The following is an 18,105-nucleotide window of genomic DNA, read 5'->3' as shown; positions in this document are numbered from 1 at the left end:
CGGTGGGGCGGTGGCCTTTGCAGTGCCTTCAGTACCCGGTCTGCAGCTGCGCTGTATACGTAGTCTGATTGCTTTTTTCTGTTGCAGCACAAAACACGCAGTCCCCAGTGCTGAGGGCAGAAGAGCTTGAAGTCTTTGCTGTTCCTGAGAGTTCTTGAACAGGGGGCAAGCTCTACCTCAAGCCCTTGGAGAAACTCACAAAAGTAGATTGCAGAAAGTTCAGTTCAGCCCTTTCACTGCCCAAGACAGAAGCAGCCACTGCAGGCCAACACAGCAAATCACTCTGCAAAGTGGTAGTTCCTCCTCACAGCTTCTCCAGCTCTTCTTCTTGGCTGTCTTCTTGATCCAAAAGAGTTCTAAAGTTCAGGGTTCTGGGCCCCAATATTTATATCCCAAAATCCTTTGATCTCTTAGGCAGAGTGTTTGTTCCCAGCCAGTTCTGCCTTCTCTGGTGTGACTTCCTGGCAGGCGGTGGAGACAGCATTGTCAGAGGCAGACCAGGCCCTTTGAGGTGCGAGGAAATCTCCTCCCCCTTCTCCAATTGCAGCCCAGGTCTATTCAGCCCTTTCTTGACCCACCCAGACTATCTGGAGCCACTCCTGCTCCCCAGCCTTCTGGCATCTTAAACCCAGACAGGCAATCCACATTCCAGCAGAGGCACACTGGATGACTGAGCACGAAAATACCTACTTTCTAAAAGTGGTATTTTTAAACACAGAATGTAAAAATCGCCTTCACTAAAACATGCATCTTTAGATTCTGAGTTAAGGCATTCTAAACATTATTTTCCTACCTAGTTCCCAGGGCTAGTTATGTTTATAAGATGTTATAAACAAACTTCTATTCTGTCCTATGGGGAACAGGTAGCATTGCAATAGTGAAAAACGAAATTGGCAGTAATTCACTATCAGGACATGCCACACACACCAGGGCATGTCCTACCTTTCACATACACTGCTCTCTACCCACAGGGGTACCTTGGACCTACCTTAGGGGGGCTGACATATAAGAAAAGGGAAAGTTAAGGCCTGGCAAGTGGGTGCACTTGCCAAGCAGACATGGCAGTACCAGACTGCGCACAGGCTTTGCCATGGCAGGCCAGAGTCACATTTACGGGCTGTTTGGGTGGGTGGCACAATCCAGTGCTGCAGCCCACCAATCATGGAAACACCAATCCATAATACATTGTACCACAGGAGCACTGGCACTTTACTAGTGATCAACAGTGAGAAAAGTGCGCAGAAACACTAAGCCAGCACAAACAGAGTAAAGACCGGGAGGTCAGAAAGCAAAAACTCAGGGGAAACACGCCAAAAGATGCCAATTCAAACAGTGTTCTTATAACCTAATCAAAAAGTTGGTGCTCTTAGAAACACTTCAAGCACCATAAGCTGCCCTTCTCATTATAACTGTTTGTGTGTTAAGTCCCTTATGCCCATGTTTGGAGATTTTTCACCATCTTCAAAGGAAAAGGTGTATATTAATGTATCTAGACAATTGGCTAAATCCTAAAAGTATCTTCTTCCCAGAAAGTGCTACTTGATTTGCAGACTGCTCTACTGCCTCTGTTTTATGAAATCTGTAGTTCAGCCTTACCTTCTTGGTCATGTTGCTCTTTGGCATTCAACATTGACTCAGCTGTCAACATCCCTATACTTCTCCCAAATACAATGTGTGTGAGAAATCTGATGCTTACTCTATGCAGAGGAAGAAGCCTAATCATTGTCATTCTGAATCTTCCTCTGACAGCTGTATTGTGTTACCATCCCAAAAAGGTGTCATGCATGGCTTTTACATGTTAAGTGAAGCTAGGGAATTTAGCATTGGGTTCAATTAAAGTTCAAATTTGATGGCAGCCACCTTTACAGCACTTCACATTAATACATGTTGGCATCTGGGAGTGCCCAACCAACCTAGCACTTGGGCCGGCATAGTCTTTATCTAGCGGTGTTCTGAATCCAAAATGTTCGATGAGACTTGGATGACAGTGTAGCTTGATTGGCTCAGCTTGAGACAGGATCATTGAGAGGACATTTGTATTATCTAAGTGGAGACTTTACAGCAGTGTTGAACATTTCTCCTCTGAAGCTTAGCAGAAACTGTAGCATTTTGTTTTTTGATTAAATTGTGATACTCTTACTTGTCTCGATTTCAGAAAAGGCTTTTAGTAAAGAATAAGTCAAGTTCTCAGGGTGGGGTGGTGGGGGCATGACTGAAAATAATGAAGACAAATATAAATAGAGGAGTTAGCAAATAAAAATACTACGGACTTAATTACAATGTCAACATAAAACGAAACCGCCTGACTCCTTGTTGATTTGGTTCCGACCGACTCGCGATTATGATGCTTCCGAACACTGTGACTTCAATGGGAGCCTGTGTTCTAACCGATAACACTGGCTTCTAAGGGAAAAATGGGTGTCTAAAGAAAACCTTGCACCCTGTTGCGGTCACCCCATGGTCCCTTCCACACTGTGCATGGTTTTACAGGGGATCCCTTGGGTACCCCCTCGACCCCAAACCAGAGGACTCAGGATGAAGGGGGCTTGCTAGCGGCCCCCAAAATCAGTTTCGACAGCCTTTTCGTGTTCGACAGACCGAGTCAGAAACGCTATTGGAATCAGACATCTTAATCGGTCAGTCGGAAACGCTGTCCGTTGATCTTTACGAATCGGCTCCGACTGACTCTAATTCTCTGAATGCCAGTCAGAATAGATTCTGAATTCCTCTTCAGACCGGGAGCATCGTAATCGGTCGGTCGGAATTGTTTTCGACCGAGTCGGGAGGATGGATTCCAACACGGTCTAGGGGAATCCGACTGTGGGTGGGAGGTTTTCCGACTGACATCATATGAGGCCCTTAATGCAATGTAATTAAACACTTCCAATCTAACTAGTCCCATGTTGAAGGCACTAAGGTTGCTGTAGGTGGATTGTTGCATAGAAAATGCAAATGTGTGTCTTTACATAAAATAAATAAAAATAAAATAAAGCACACCTTGCTACTCAAATCTTACTGTGTAAGCATGCGAAAAGTTTTCCATCTCGGTTCCAGAGGTAATCTAGCTGTGATAAGCAAAACAGGAATAATGCTAGAGTATGTAGGGTGATGTATGTCTGGTTGGGCTGGGCAAATAGAAAAACCACAGGCATAAGGTGTGCTTACGAAGACTTAACACTTACCACAGCTTTCTGAATAAAGGCAACCGGTTCAGTAGATTTGGAAAAAAATAACTATATTCTCAGATAGTTTTCAACAGTGGTCGAATATCTGAGGGCATATTCCACAGAAGAAATAAGTCCGATTGCTTCTTTGAAGACCTTTAAGAGAACACCATGCACATTCTACCACCATTCATGAGTTTGTGAATAAATTGAACTTTTATTATTTTCCATGTATTTATTTATCAATAATTTTCCGAATCTTTTCCTTGTGTTATGTAGGGAAACCTCTTGTAACCTAGTTCCAGACACTTGCTACTTTATTCTCTTAATAATATATCATGAGGGGTACAGTTTATTTTTTTACCTTCTTTGCTTGTGGGAGTCTTGTGCAATTTGCTTTAGCCTTTTTAGTGTTGCTTAATTAACTCAGAGTTCTCATTTCTTTTTTCAGTCTTCTTTATTCACAGATAAGACCTAAACTCTGCAGAGCCAATAATATAAGAAAATAAAACAAGCATTGACGGAGCAAATAGGACTGTTTATTATCTGAAAATGCAAGTCAGACCTTTTGGCTTTGGTGGTGTATTTTAATAATGGAAAAGGAGTTATTAGTATTGCAATATCTGTTATTGAAAGCATTATTTTGCAATGTAGGAGCCATAATTTACAATAGGATCTCATAGGGTTTCCGCCTCGTGATGACACCAAATTTGTATTAAAAAACTAAGAATTGTTTTTTAAGTGTACGAGTGCTTCAGCTGGTAGAATGCTACAATACCGGGGATGCACATTTCATAGATAGGACTCTGATCCTTTTGACTGTTAAATAGTGTTTCACACATGGAAATTGACACTCTCTTTATTGGAGGAACTTCTTAAAAGAATCGCTCCTCTAGTCACGTCCTCTTTGAGGTCCACTGATACCTAGAACAAGAGGGACAACTGCGATGCAGTAAAAACAAAGTGCTCCTATTAGGTGTGCGTCATGTTTTTTCAGGGAATCCTTTCAATCATTCTGTGGTGGGTGGGAGAAAGAATCCGCTTGCATCTTAACTAATCACTTCAGTTTTCTTATTAGGCAAAAACTGAGATGGTAGTTTCACGAGTAGGTGCGAAGATTCAAGACAGTTATCAACTTCTTCACATGGTGGTTTTGCCGCCTATCTGCTGTTTTATTACCAAAGTTATGCTGTCCTAGCAGTTGGCTCAAGACATCCCATGGGTGTAATGGATATAGCCATCAGCGATCTGCTAACATTGTGTCACGGTTGGTTATATCACTTTACATGTATGTCCCTCCACAAGATTAAAAATGCATATACACCTGAGTGTTTCTTTATCCGTATGTTGAGTCAGCACGTGTCTATGTATCAGCTCCCTAAGTCTGAGGTATGTCATAGAACAGACCCTGAAGCAGCTAGGCCCACCTCCGTTTAGGTAGGTCGAAATGAAAGAGCTAATTTGTTTTGTGGTTCCCAAGCTATTCCAGGAGGGAAAAAAAGATTGGTATTGTCAACAGAGAAATGAACTTCCTTCTCTCTTATATTTTTTGCACAATATCAAATCCATTCAGGTAAAATAAAGACTCTATTATCCCCAAGATTGCTTGTCCCTCACTTTCTCATCAGTGTGCAAGTTTCCAATATGAACAGGCATTCATAATGGTATATATTTGGGCACATTCCACTACCTACTATTGATTTGTGCAATCTCAGTTCAGAAAAAGCAAACATTCACATGTGAGAAGCTGTTTCATGCCCCCTTCAGTTGTCGGTATATGTGTCTACTCGTTGTCACTGGAATGCCATTGCTTCCCAGAACTATTGTTATAGTAATGGCTCACTGCTTCTAAATTGCCCAGTTTACAAAGATTTTGCTTTAAGTTGTTGTGAATTACTCATGTAGTACTACTCACTTACTACTTAATTCCAGGAGTAAGCCAGCAGTACTGCAAGTGTAAGCCACAACAAAATCTTTGGGATTCAAGTTCATTGTGTTTACAATTATGCCCTACAATACAGTGATGTATGCTAAATAATCCTAGTAGTTTTTTTTATCCATAGTTATCCAGGTGGACTCCCAGGGTATGACTTCAATATTTTACTGCATACAAATGTTCGGATAGATTGCACCACTTCTAGCTCATTGACACTTCTTAAGAGTAGTTGGTCAAGATGTAAAAGCTTTGTGTACATCGACAAATCTGCGAAAATGAGACTCTTTCATATTTTTATTTATTCTTTTTCTTAGCTGTATGATTGGGTGTACTCAACTCAGCGTTCTGGAATGCTAATGGTCCTTCTTGTCCCCTAGTAGTCTAACTTTTATAATACCATGGAAGCTCAAGGCAATGCAAAGTTATTACTACACTTGAGATTCGTTTCAACGCATATACCAAGAGTGCATAGTTTGAGTCTTAACTTGTGATAGCAGCTTGCCTACTAAATGGGACCACCATCATACAGTACAAAACAACCCAAAAAGCATTACACCCCAGTGTACCATGGCCTAGAGACTGAAACTGATTAAGCTATTTTTAATTAAGGAGTGTGTGGCAAGAAAGAAACAAAATAAGAATAACCCCCTGCAAAAACCAACTAAGCTGTGCACAGCCAATATCTCAAAGTTTAATGAATTAGTCATGGCGTTTGACATATAACTTTTTTATTTTTTAACTTTTACATGGTAACATTTTTATTGACCAATAACACACCTTTATGTAGATTGTTTGAAGAACTGTCCATGCTAACACATAAACAATCACAATATATGAAAGATTTTAAGATCGAGACTGGTAGAAAGGAAAAAGAAAACAGCAATTTTAGAACTATGGGAAAAATGAAAGTTTCCATGTCAAAATTGGAATAACCATCAGTGATGTGGTAAGACTGCCACACTGCAAGAAGTATACCTTTCGGATAGATCTGCAACGTTTGACACTGAATTATTAATACATTGCAGAAAATGTAACTGTGTTTATGTACAATTTACTCCAAAGTGGTGGAAGGAAAGCGGTCATTAATCTGTCACTGGCAGTCACTTGAGCTGCCTTCGAGTCTATCTGCTATTTTCCCACTGTGACCCTCGGGGGAGAGACCCTCAATATGTAAGTTGGCCTTATCATGCTCCTTATTCACAGTTCATCACAAACCACAAGGCCTAGGCTGCTCTAAACAGAAAACAAGCAGCCCCTGGCAGGCTTCGTCCCTCTTACGCTTCATCTGTGAAGTTCAGCTTGTCCTCATTGACATGGCTGAAATAGACCCAAACCTGTCTGAGGTTGCTTGTTTCCTGTTAAGAGAAGACCTGACTTTACAGTTCAGGCTGTACTATTCTATTGGGCCAGGACGGATTGCACAAGGTGGTTCTGGTATGGAGTACACAGTGTGCAAAAAATGAACTGGCATGGGATCTGCTCACTATTTTAAGAGCTTTATGCAGATATACTTAATTTATTCTCGTAACTCTTAAAATTATTTTTGAGATGCAATAGTTTCCATTTGTTTCAACTAGGAGATTAAAAACTATATGGAACCCAGATCTTCTCAATTAATGCTTTGTTTTGGTATCCCTGTCCGTACTTCAAAGGGCAGTGGAGAAGAGCAGTGTTTTAGCCTCAGACGCACTAAACCCCATCCCTTTAATAAAATGAAAAACTAAAAGATCGTTGGGTGTAGTATCAACACCTGTCTTATTCTAGTCCTATTTGAAATGACACTGTGCTCGTTAACTTGGAGAACTAAACTTTGACAGGCTACTATTTGTAACACAGTTGGGTGTGGTGCCCTCCCAGTTCAAAGACAAATCAGTTTCTTGATTTTTTATTTCAGGTGAATAAACGAGGCTGCTATCCTTGAGGAAGCTTGACCACTTAAAGTGTTCTTTTGGGGGGGGGGGGGGCTCATGTTACAGGAGTGATGGTGGTAAACTTAACTGCTAAATAATTAGCTTTTCAAAGTGGCTGGAACTATATCATGTCATTTTGGAGATCTAACAACTGCAGATCTGAACATAGGCTGGTTTGGCTGCACTGGACCTATAATATAGACAGTTTTAAAATTCATTACTCTGCTCATATATATATATATATATATATATATATATATATATATATATATATATTATCATATATTTATCCAACACTTGCAGGACACCCCTTTGAAGAAGGCCACAGGAAGAATCTGGAATCATCACATTGTTTAATGGCAGCATGCAAGCAGGCGACATGGAAGAGCACACATCAAGGAATCCTTACGCCAGACGCGTTTCGGGAGTCTCTGCCTCCCTTCTTCTGTGGCGTGCTGTTTAAAGAAAATGAAAGCGCTGTTGCACTGCGCACCCTTAAATTGAAACACCTTCTGAGGTGGGCATTGCCGACTGCATGGCCTTCTGGTTGTTGTGGTGCGCTGTATCTAATCTCAAGTGAGCGCGCTATTCATTGTCCCAATAAAACACAGTTAATATCCCAAGTGGGTTGATGAGGGCATCGACAGTCACCTGACCCACTTCCTTGCTGTCACTGTGAAAGGGTGGGCACCACCCTGCAGAGGCGCCTACCCGTCTTCCTCCTCGCACCTCAAACACCATAGTAGGCACTTGACAAGACCCGTACCGCAGCGGTGGACCTTCCTTCACGACCGGGACGGGCGTTAATAAATCAAATACTCGCAGGACACCCCTTTGAAGAAGGCCACAGGAAGAATCTGGAATCATCACATTGTTTAATGGCAGCATGCAAGCAGGCGACATGGAAGAGCACACATCAAGGAATCCTTACGCCAGCCGCGTTTCGGGAACCTCTGCCTCCCTTCTTCTGTGGCGTGCTGTTTAAAGAAAATGAAAGCGCTGTTGCACTGCGCACCATTAAATTGAAACACCTGCCGAGGTGGGCGTTGCCGACTGCACGGCCTTCTGGTTGTTGTGGTGCGCTGCAGTGACAATCCAAAAATGGGGACGGGTGGTCAGGACTGACATTGAGACTTGCTGGTCTGTGTTTCTTTCTGCACAGAAATCTTACAAAAGTGCCCACTTTGCGATGATGTCACATGGCAAGCTCTCCTAGCACTACTAGTGTACTAGAGTGACAGTGTTTCACTGTGGCCTGATTTGAACCAAGTTAGCCTCTTCCCAGTTCAGGTGCAACATATGGTTGATTATTGGGTAACAAATTGAAAAATGTGTGTTGAACCCAAGACAAAGTTTTCACTTAAAAACTTGCAGTTCCCCCATAACCACTCCCTATTTTCTGCTTTATAGAATTTGTCATTGTTCATACTATTCTAGTATTTTTTTAACTTGATGTCAGCAACGCAGCGTATGGTACTTCTTATCCCTGATGATACTTTTTTGGAAGTATGTGGTTGGAAGGTTGTTGGATGTGGTATGTTCTGTGTGGGAGATATGATTGAGGTGCTTGAGTTCCTACTTTATACCACATAAATGCCTGCCTTAAAAGATCCTAAATGTCCAGCTGTGAATGTGAGGATCAAGTACAAATTCTCCACAAAGGTTAATGGGGCAAACATTCTATACAACTACGAACACTAATACCCCAGTAAACGAACAACAGAAATCCTGTGTCCACCAGTGGCTCGTTTGAGTAACCTTGGAAGCCCTTCAGTTGCATCAGATGTGTAGATAAAATCTCTGGATTATAAAACACAAGCCAGGTCAGACTTCCGTTTTAGAGTAACACTTGGACCCATAAGCGCTCGCTCAACCTGGATTGAAAATAAGGAGTATATAGGCCTCTGTGAACAGGTTAGCAGGTACTGGCTACTTTGGATTCATTTTGTCTGAACATGTATGTATTGTAATCCATTGGAGCTTCTTCATTTTTTTTAAAGAAAGCAGTGGGTTAGCGTTACAATAATTGAGAGAAAACACGTACATTTTAATAAAAAATAATTATCAAGTTAATGTGAAAAAGGCCTTCTACTTTTGAATGTATAGCTCTACTACTTGTTAACGTATTTCTCTTAATTGCCATGAGTGTATTAATATGTCAGTTATTTACTCGCATTCAAGTTTTTTTTTGTTTTTCAGTCAGCTGCATTCCTAACCCTATATATATTTTCAGTTTTTTAAATATTTTATGTTGTTTGCACTTCCTGAGTTAGAATAGTTTAGCAATTTGGGAGGTAAATTGACAGTGAACTCACATTTCAATTAACGTTTACTTGGATCTTATTTCCTATACCTAACTTTAGCAATGGGGATGCATCCGATGGGAGTTCCACCAGCTGGTCCCGGGCCAACGCCAGGAATGCCTCTTCATGCAGCTAGTATGACCCCAAAGCCATGGACTGAAGGTATTTCATACTTGTATACAAGAATGATACAGGCTATAGTTATACTTAAACTGCACTTAAAAGGAACTTTAAGATTTCTGTTCAGTGTCCCTAAGTTAACACCTGCCACATTTAAGAACTTTAATGACATGCCACCATTGTTTTGATGGTGACAACACACAACCTTTTTAGGAACAAATAAGCCCATTCTGTAACTAGGAACGAATCAGAAGTTATTTGAAGTGGGTATTTACTCTTGTTCTTTGTCATTGCTCATTAATTGAGTCTACATCTATTAATCACTTGATTGCTTGTCTGGCTACATTCTTAAGCCTATTTTAAACACCCTTGCCACTGCTGCTGCCACCATCTGAGAGAATGTGAACAACAGGGGTTAGGTCCTTTACGTGGTGGGGGCTAGACCCTATATAAGTAACAAGCAGCACACAGTGCCCACACCACAGTTACTCAATACGTATTTTGAAGGGTAAGAAACCAATTTATTGTCGCTTCCCTAGACCACATTACTTTGTGTTCATGATTTTATACCTTTTTCAAGTTTTCAAAAAAATTATAGCAGGAAAAGACAATGAATTCAAATATTTACAAGGCTAATTAAACTTTCTACAAACATTAAAAGACAAACATTATTTACACATTAGAAAACATTTTGACATCAAGCATTTACAACAAAATTACAAAAAAATGATAATGGTTTCATCACAAACAACAATTATTACAAACGACAAATGAGAGAAACTAGAGCTGGGAGGAAAAATATAAGCAACTCAATGACATGAGTTTTCTAAATACTGGTCCAGCCGGTCCTAGTGTTTTTTATTTTTAACTCCCAAACAACACTACCCACGCGTTTCTAGACCAGGCGTAAAGTCACTGGTCTGTCATCAGGGCTGTATGTGTCTTGTATCAAAACTGTTCAATGGAGGACTTCGAGAGGGGTCTTTTGAAGGTCCTTTTGATAAATATCGTGGCCAGACAGGGATGCCTTATTCTTTTAGAACTGCCGAATTGCGGCGGGATCAATTTTGGCGGCGTAACCATCGAGGTTGAATCTTCCTTCGTTTTCTTATTTTCAAGGAAAAAGGAGTATCACTATCACCATCCTGCTGCTTTAGCCACTGCTCGATACTGATGGGGTCTTCTTTCTCTCAATAAAGCCTTCAAAGGACCCCTCTCGAAGTCCTCCATTGAACAGTTTTGATACAAGACACATACAGCCCTGATGACAGACCAGTGACTTTACGCCTGGTCTAGAAACGCGTCGGCAGTGTTGTTTGGGAGTTAAAAACCATCATTGTAAAAAACACTAGGACCGTCTGGTCCAGTATTTAGAAAACTCATAAGTCATTGAGTTGCTTATATTTTTCCTCCCAACTCTAGTTTCTCTCATTTGTCGTTTGTAATAATTGTTGTTTGTGATGAAACCATTATCATTTTTTTGTAATTTTGTTGTAAATGCTTGATGTCAAAATGTTTTCTAATGTGTAAATAATGTTTGTCTTTTAATGTTTGTAGAAAGTTTAATTAGCCTTGTAAATATTTGAATTCATTGTCTTTTCCTGCTATTAATATTTTGAAAACTTGAAAAAGGTATAAAATAATGAACACAAAGTAATGTGGTCTAGGGAAGCGACAATAAATTGGTTTCTTACCCTTCAAAATACGTATTGAGTAATTGTAGTGTGGGCACTGTGTGCTGCTTGTTACCATCAGAGAGAAGGCATATTAGAGTTAGTCTATATTATTCTGTATTTCATTCCTTACATCTCTGTTTGCTCTTGTTCCTTTTCTGTTCCTCGCCTGATAAGACACAGAGTTAAATCTACTAGTCAGACCCACTCCTCATATAGCTAAGTAGTAACCTGTTTCGTTTAAAAAGTAGATTATATATACACAGACCAGTAAGCATCTTATGATCACCCATCTTACTATTTTCTGGAAATGCATGCCTGTGTATGCTTCACTACTGAATGGAGTTTTAACAAAAGTTTTACCTCTGACACCATGGATCATACACTCTTATTTTGAAAACAGGAGTCCCTTTTATTGACTCTGTAAATCGTATTGCTTTTTTACTCTCTTTATATACAGTTTTTCTTATAGGCTAGGTATGCTTAAAATCTATCATTATCACAAAAAACCTCCTGGAGCGTTTGCCAGGGGTCAGGGGGTTCACAGAGGAAGACAATCGGAGTATGTCCTCTCTAGAAATATATTTACACAAAAGATACTCCAATCACACTATGATACAGCGTGTTGCCAAATAGTGTGTACTCTAAAGTAAAAGATGTCTGTAGTGGTATGGATTACGCACTTTCCTACCTAGGGTATGAGGATCATACTAGTTATGGGCGTGTTTATTAAGGGGGAAAAAATCTAGTTCTTATTAGTTACCCTCACACACCCTAGTGGTGTCATGCTTCATCATCGGGTCACCACGGCTCCTAAAAGTCGAGGTGGGCTCAACCACAGTGTTGGGTAGCTCTTTAGATAGATGAAGGGCAGGGGACTTAAAGATAAAATTCCTGGAGCTGACCCCTGGTTTCCCTTTATTGGGTCAGATCCGGTTGTTAAAAATAGATAAAACGGGTCTCTTCTGGATTTTAATGGTCCTAAGACCCTAGTGCCGACATGTTTCAGTCCACGGGGGCCGTAAAGGTCCAGGACTTTCTTCAGGGCAGTTGAAAAAATCCCCCTTTATGTGTGGGAAATTACAGGATGGAAGTCCCTATCCTATTCGTGTTAAGAGGGAAGAGTAGCTTCTCCTCATTAGTGTAAAAATGTCTTGGTATTGCCAGGCTCCATCTGTAGGGCAAAAAATACACAAAGGAACAAATTATGTATCCACATGGTGATAGTGAATAGGTGCGTAACCCATGTATGAGCATGCTACATTCTGTGTGCATGCCATAAAAGTGGAGTGCTTGACCCCACTCAGTGCAAGTCATTCATACGCGATTGTGACAGGCTCCAAATAAAACAATGTTTTCATTGATTTATATTCTGTGTTCTATTGTAACATCGTATCTATCAGATAGAGATTTGTGAATAAACCGTGAATAAAAACTAGTGATCGCAGTCTCAATTGCAAAAAAAGGCACATTTCTTGTAATCAGCGTATAGGTAATGCTATACTTTCACCAGGGCTCTCATACATACATACATACATACATACCACGTGCACGTTAGAGTATTAACCGTGCTGTCAACAATACATACGTGCAGGCATGCCATGCGTGCTTTAGTGTTATTATTCGCACTTACCCAAACTTTGGGGGCTTCGTGCGTCTCAACTGACCGGAATGGGTGGTGTGGTCCTAAGAGTTTGACAATTACAAGGAATATGTGGTTTATAGAGGTATGACTCCTGATAATTGTATACCCAGATTACTACGACGGAGATCCGTCGAAAGAGGAGGAATGCCAGGGAAAGTGTAGACAGCCGGCTGACCCCGCTCATGTCGGGGGGAGAGAAAAAAGTTTGTTGCCATGACTCACTCAGTTAGAGGTCTCACCCGTCTGCTGCATCTAGCAATATCCCGGTCCCCGGCTCTGCGAGAAAAGAATGACCGGGAGATCGGACTTAAGAGTTACATTTGCTAGGTGTATTCACTTCCGGGAGTGACACTGCCAGAATGCGTGATCCGGATGTGGTCGGCGGATGAATGATCGTTTGACCCGGAGTTTCCGGTCCTGGAGAGTGAAGGTTCATGGGACGAGTAGTTCCTCAATTACATCGTTGAAGAGCCACATAACTTAATGCATAAATGTATTGACAGAAACGGATTGCTAATCTTATGTAAAATAATTTACAATTGAAAGCGAGGTGGAGCTTGAAAAATGCACTTGTCCAACACAAATATAAATGATCGAGTCTCTGGGTGAAGGTGATGTTGACGGTAACAATTGCTCGTTGGTGGCGGTACTTAATTTGCAGTTAAATGTACCTGATCTCTATTTTTTTATAAAAAACAAGATTCGAGCAAGAGAGTGGGGGTTGATAATGACAGTGGCCACGTGATGTCATGGGTCATCAAGAAAATGTGATCATGGTGATGGCTAGGAATTCCATGCAGATTGTGTTGTATCACTATTGTGATATGATCATCTTTTTATCTGGCCCCAAGGAATGGAGTCCTTTAATCCTTCTTCATGAGTCTTTAAACGGTAAACCCATCGTTGTTCCTTCTCCAATAGTGTTTTCTGTAAGTTGTTCGCTACTTTCACTTTTTCAATTACAGTCCATCTGATATCAGTGTCTTTGTGATGTTTTTCGACAAAGTGGGCTGTCAGCCTGGTCGCTGTGATAGCTCTTCTGATGGTGCTCCTATGCTCACAGATGCGGGTTTCTACTTTTCGTGAGGTCATCCCTACGTATAGTAGGTTGCACAGGCATCTGATGAGGTAGATCACCCCCTCCGTGTTACAATTTGTATAGAGATCAGGTACATTTAACTGCAAATTAATTACCGCCCCCGACGAGCAATTGTTACCGTCAACATCACCTTCACCCAGAGACTCGATCATTTTATATTTGTGTTGGACGAGTGAATTTTTCAAGCTCCACCTCGCTTTCAATTGTAAATTATTTTACATGAGATTAGCAATCCGTTTCTGTCAATACATTTATGCATTAAGTTATGTGGCTCTTCAACTATGTAATTGAGGAACTACTCGTTCCATGAACCTTCACTCTCCAGGACCGGAAACTCCGGGTCAAACGATCATTCATCCGCTCACCACGTCCGGATCACGCATTCTGGCAGCGTCACTCCCGGAAGTGAATACACTTAGCAAATGGAACTCTTAAGTCTGATCTCCCGGTCATTCTTTTCTCGCAGAGCCGGGGACCGGGATATTGCTAGATGCAGCAGACGGGTGAGACCTCTAACTGAGTAAGTCATCGCAACAAACTTTTTTCTCTCCCCCCAACATGAGCAGGGTCAGCCGGCTGTCTAGACTTTCCTTGGCATTCCTGCTCTTTCGACGGATCTCCGTCATAGTAATCTGGGTATACAATTATCAGGAGTCATACCTCTATAAACCACATATTCCTTGTAATTGTCAAACTCTTAGGACCACACCACCCATCTCGGTCCGTTGAGACGCACGAAGCCCCCAAAGTTTGGGTAAGTGCGAATAATAACACTAAAGCACGCATGGCATGCCTGCACGTATGTATTGTTGACAGCACGGTTAATACTCTAACATGCACGTGGTATGTATGTGTGAGAGCCCTGGTGAAAGTATAGCATTACCTATACGCTGATTACAAGAAATGTGCCTTTTTTTTGCAATTGAGACTGCGATCACTGGTTTTTATTCACGGTTTATTCACAAATCTCTATCTGATAGATACGATGTTACAATAGAACACAGAATATAAATCAATGAAAACATTGTTTTATTTGGAGCCTGTCACAATCACGTATGAATGACTTGCACTGAGTGGGGTCAAGCACTCCACTTTTATGGCATGCACACAGAATGTAGCATGCTCATACATGGGTTACGCACCTATTCACTATCACCATGTGGATACATAATTTGTTCCTTTGTGTATTTTTTGCCCTACCGATGGAGCCTGGCAATACCATGACATTTTTACACTCATGAGGAGAAGCTACTCTTCCCTCTTAACACGAATAGGATAGGGACTTCCATCCTGTAATTTCCCACACATAAAGGGGGATTTTTTCAACTGCCCTGAAGAAAGTCCTGGACCTTTATGGCCCCCGTGGACTGAAACATGTCGGCACTAGGGTCTTAGGACCATTAAAATCCAGAAGAGACCTGTTTTATCTGTTTTTAACAACCGGATCTGACCCAAGAATAACGGGAAACCAGGGGTCAGCTCCAGGTATTTTATCTTGAAGTCCCCCGCCCTTCATCTATCTAAAGAGCTACCCAACACTGTGGTTGAGCCCACCTCGACTTTTAGGGGCCGTGGTGACCCGATGATGAAGCATGACACCTCTAGGGTGTGTGAGGATAACTAATAAGAACTAGTTTTTTCCCCCCTTAACAAACACGGTCATAACTAGTATGATCCTCATACCCTTGGTAGGAAAGTGCGTAATCCATACCACTACAGACATCTTTTACTTTAGAGTACACACTATTTGGCAACACGCTATATCATAGTGTGATTGTAACCATATTTACACAAAAGATACTCCAATCTATACACAAAAACTCACTGACATTTCAAGTCTCGATTTTTTTGCACAAAATATATACACTACGTAATTTTTACAGACAACAAATAAGTACAAATTTATACATATATTGGGATCGCAAACAGTGAAGCATGCTCTTACAAACATAACCCTATATCAATTCCTCGGGTTAGCGTCCTACTCTTTTGCCAGGGTTACAGTTTTTTCTTGGCAATTCCTAGTACTTGGTCCTGTTAGAGTTAAGAGTCTATTCCTAAACAGTATCTTGGTGGGCTTAGGAAGTCTGGCTCCACTTGTTTTTTTCAGCTGTGTCTTTCGTATATAATGTACTCTAATCCTCTATTAATAATGCCAACGCGTTTTAACCTTTGTAATTATGGACCTCTTATTTTATATAAGGTCTTCCTCAGGGCACGATCTATGTAACGTAGGACAAGTTTCAATTTCACTTATTGTTAAGGGGGGGGGGTTGTTCTTGAAATTAGGTGCTGTCTCTTATTCAGGTCTGATAAATGGAGTTTCTGACTTGCCACTTTATTTCAACATGCTCATTCTTCTTTTATGTGGAGGTTTGTATTTTTGTATAGAGTCGGCGCGGCCCCTTCTCCGCAGGTTAGTTTTCTTTCTCACTCTTCGGACGGGCTTGTTTCTTCTTAATCGATTGCGGCTCTCTTGGCGTCTGATGTCATCTCAGTGCGCTGTGCACTACTGAATGGAGGCGTCTCTTGAGAGTTCTGTGTTAAGCAGAGTGAATATCTTCCAAACAGTTTATTTCTCTTGTATGGATGGATCTGTCAGAATCTCTAAGGTGTTTTGTGATGTGTGATCAATGCCAGGCGCTGGCAGGGTGTGGGGGTGCAGAAATAATGATTTTGAGTTAAAACCCTGATTGTTTACGTCGGCAGTATGGTGGGACACTAAACTTGTCTCCAATAAAGATTTATTTTTTCTTCTTGGTCATGGGTGCATTGCTGCATCACCCACTTGCCCTGTGGAAAATTATGAAACTCCTGTTATTCTAAGCTCTTTGGTGCCATTCAGAAGAGCCCTATCAGTCTAGTGATGTCTCAGGGTATGATCCGTTCTCCCCTTCATGGAGGACATGAGATTACTCTGATCCTCGTATCTTAACAACTTACCAGTTGAAGACATTGTGCTTAGAGCAGTGGTTCGTAACCAGGGAGTCCTTGAAGCCCACACCTGTGGTCAGTGACTGATTAGAAAATTAAATAATATTAGAAGATTAATAAAGTATATGAACATAACAAAGCAAAACTTAAATGCTTTATGAATGTCAAAGCATTTAAAATTGGAGTCTAAAGATTAAGTTGGGGGGGCGTAGCCAAGCAACATGGCCGACAGGACGTAGGCTCCCGCGGCTCCTGGCAGGCCGACACTGCAATCTTACATTAAAGAACCTTTTCTGGGTCACCATTCGCCCCAAAGCGGGGTGCAAGAGTGCCAGGAACTGTGCCCACATCCTGGTGGAATTTCTGGGCGGACCGCTCGAAGGGAAGGTCGGAGATCGGTTCAGACGTTGCAGAGGCCGGATCAGACGCTGTGGAGGCGGGGCTGAATTCACGGGAAGCCGGAGACTGGGCCTGTATTCGCGTATAGGCGGTAGAGCTCGCCCGAGACACCGGCGGTAACTAGAACCCCCGGACCAGAGGGGCCCACGGTGGTGGAGGCGAGGGTGGTGACCGCCTGCGACCTAGACTGCTGGTGATAGTTGGAGGGCAAATCCTGTCAGGAGTTATCGGAGCGCCCAAGGTGACTGCTGGGCCACTGGCGCTGGGGGAGCCGCCCTGCTGGTGGGAGAATTGTCCGGGGAGGTGCCCTCTGTTATCGGGGCCCTCCCGTTCAGACCCGAGCCCTGCTCCGGAAATCCTGGCCTGGTGAGCGACTGCTGTGTGGGCTCGGGGAGGATCCTGATTGCCAGCGATGCGTGGCCTGGTCCCGTTGGACCGAGAAGAGCGGACCCCAGGAGTTCATGGTCATCGGGCCCTGGAGGGGGGAGGAGAGATTCGGCGGCGACGAGAATTTCGGCGGCGACGAGACCCGCTGCTGGCTGGAGCCCCCGGGTGCTGGGGAAAGTAGGCGGTGCTGCTGGCCCTCCTGTCTGAAGCCTGGAGGCGCAGCTTCCTACTGATGTTGGTGTGATTGTTCGGCGGAAATGCTGTGGGGACATAGATCTCGGCCCTCCGGTGCGGGAGCTGCGGCCTGCTGGTGGGACAGAGGGAGGCGCCCGTGGGACACTGCGCATCTTCTGACGACCAAGAACCCCTGGGAGTGTCGCGGAGACCTGTTGTGGGTCAAGTTAGCGGTACGCTTCACCGGGGCTTGCGAACGGAGGCCGACTTGGTGGAGACCGGGCAATAAACATCAGGGACCCCACTGCCCCTTAAAGGGCCAAGGAGAGCACGGGGGCACATGCAATGCGTAAGGACAAGA

General features: G+C 42.5%; 1 protein-coding gene across 4 annotated transcripts in view; it reads left to right on the top strand.

The window, feature by feature from the left end:
• The window catches only part of SMARCA2 (SWI/SNF related BAF chromatin remodeling complex subunit ATPase 2), a 1,892,118-nt gene that overhangs the window by 269,563 nt on the left and 1,604,450 nt on the right, over window positions 1-18,105 (top strand). For all 4 annotated transcript variants that reach the window (XM_086961220.1, XM_086961218.1, XM_086961217.1 and 1 more), the window contains exon 5: window positions 9,374-9,475. In XM_086961220.1, the coding sequence (XP_086817346.1) occupies window positions 9,374-9,475 (102 nt within the window). The remainder of the gene's footprint in view (window positions 1-9,373; window positions 9,476-18,105) is intronic.

The sequence above is a fragment of the Lissotriton vulgaris genome, chromosome 3_1 (genome assembly GCF_964263255.1).
Source record: "Lissotriton vulgaris chromosome 3_1, aLisVul1.2, whole genome shotgun sequence".
In the NCBI taxonomy this organism is placed as follows: domain Eukaryota; kingdom Metazoa; phylum Chordata; class Amphibia; order Caudata; family Salamandridae; genus Lissotriton; species Lissotriton vulgaris.
The sequence above is the reverse complement of the archived record's forward strand: the minus strand, read 5'-3'. Positions and strand labels throughout refer to the sequence as shown.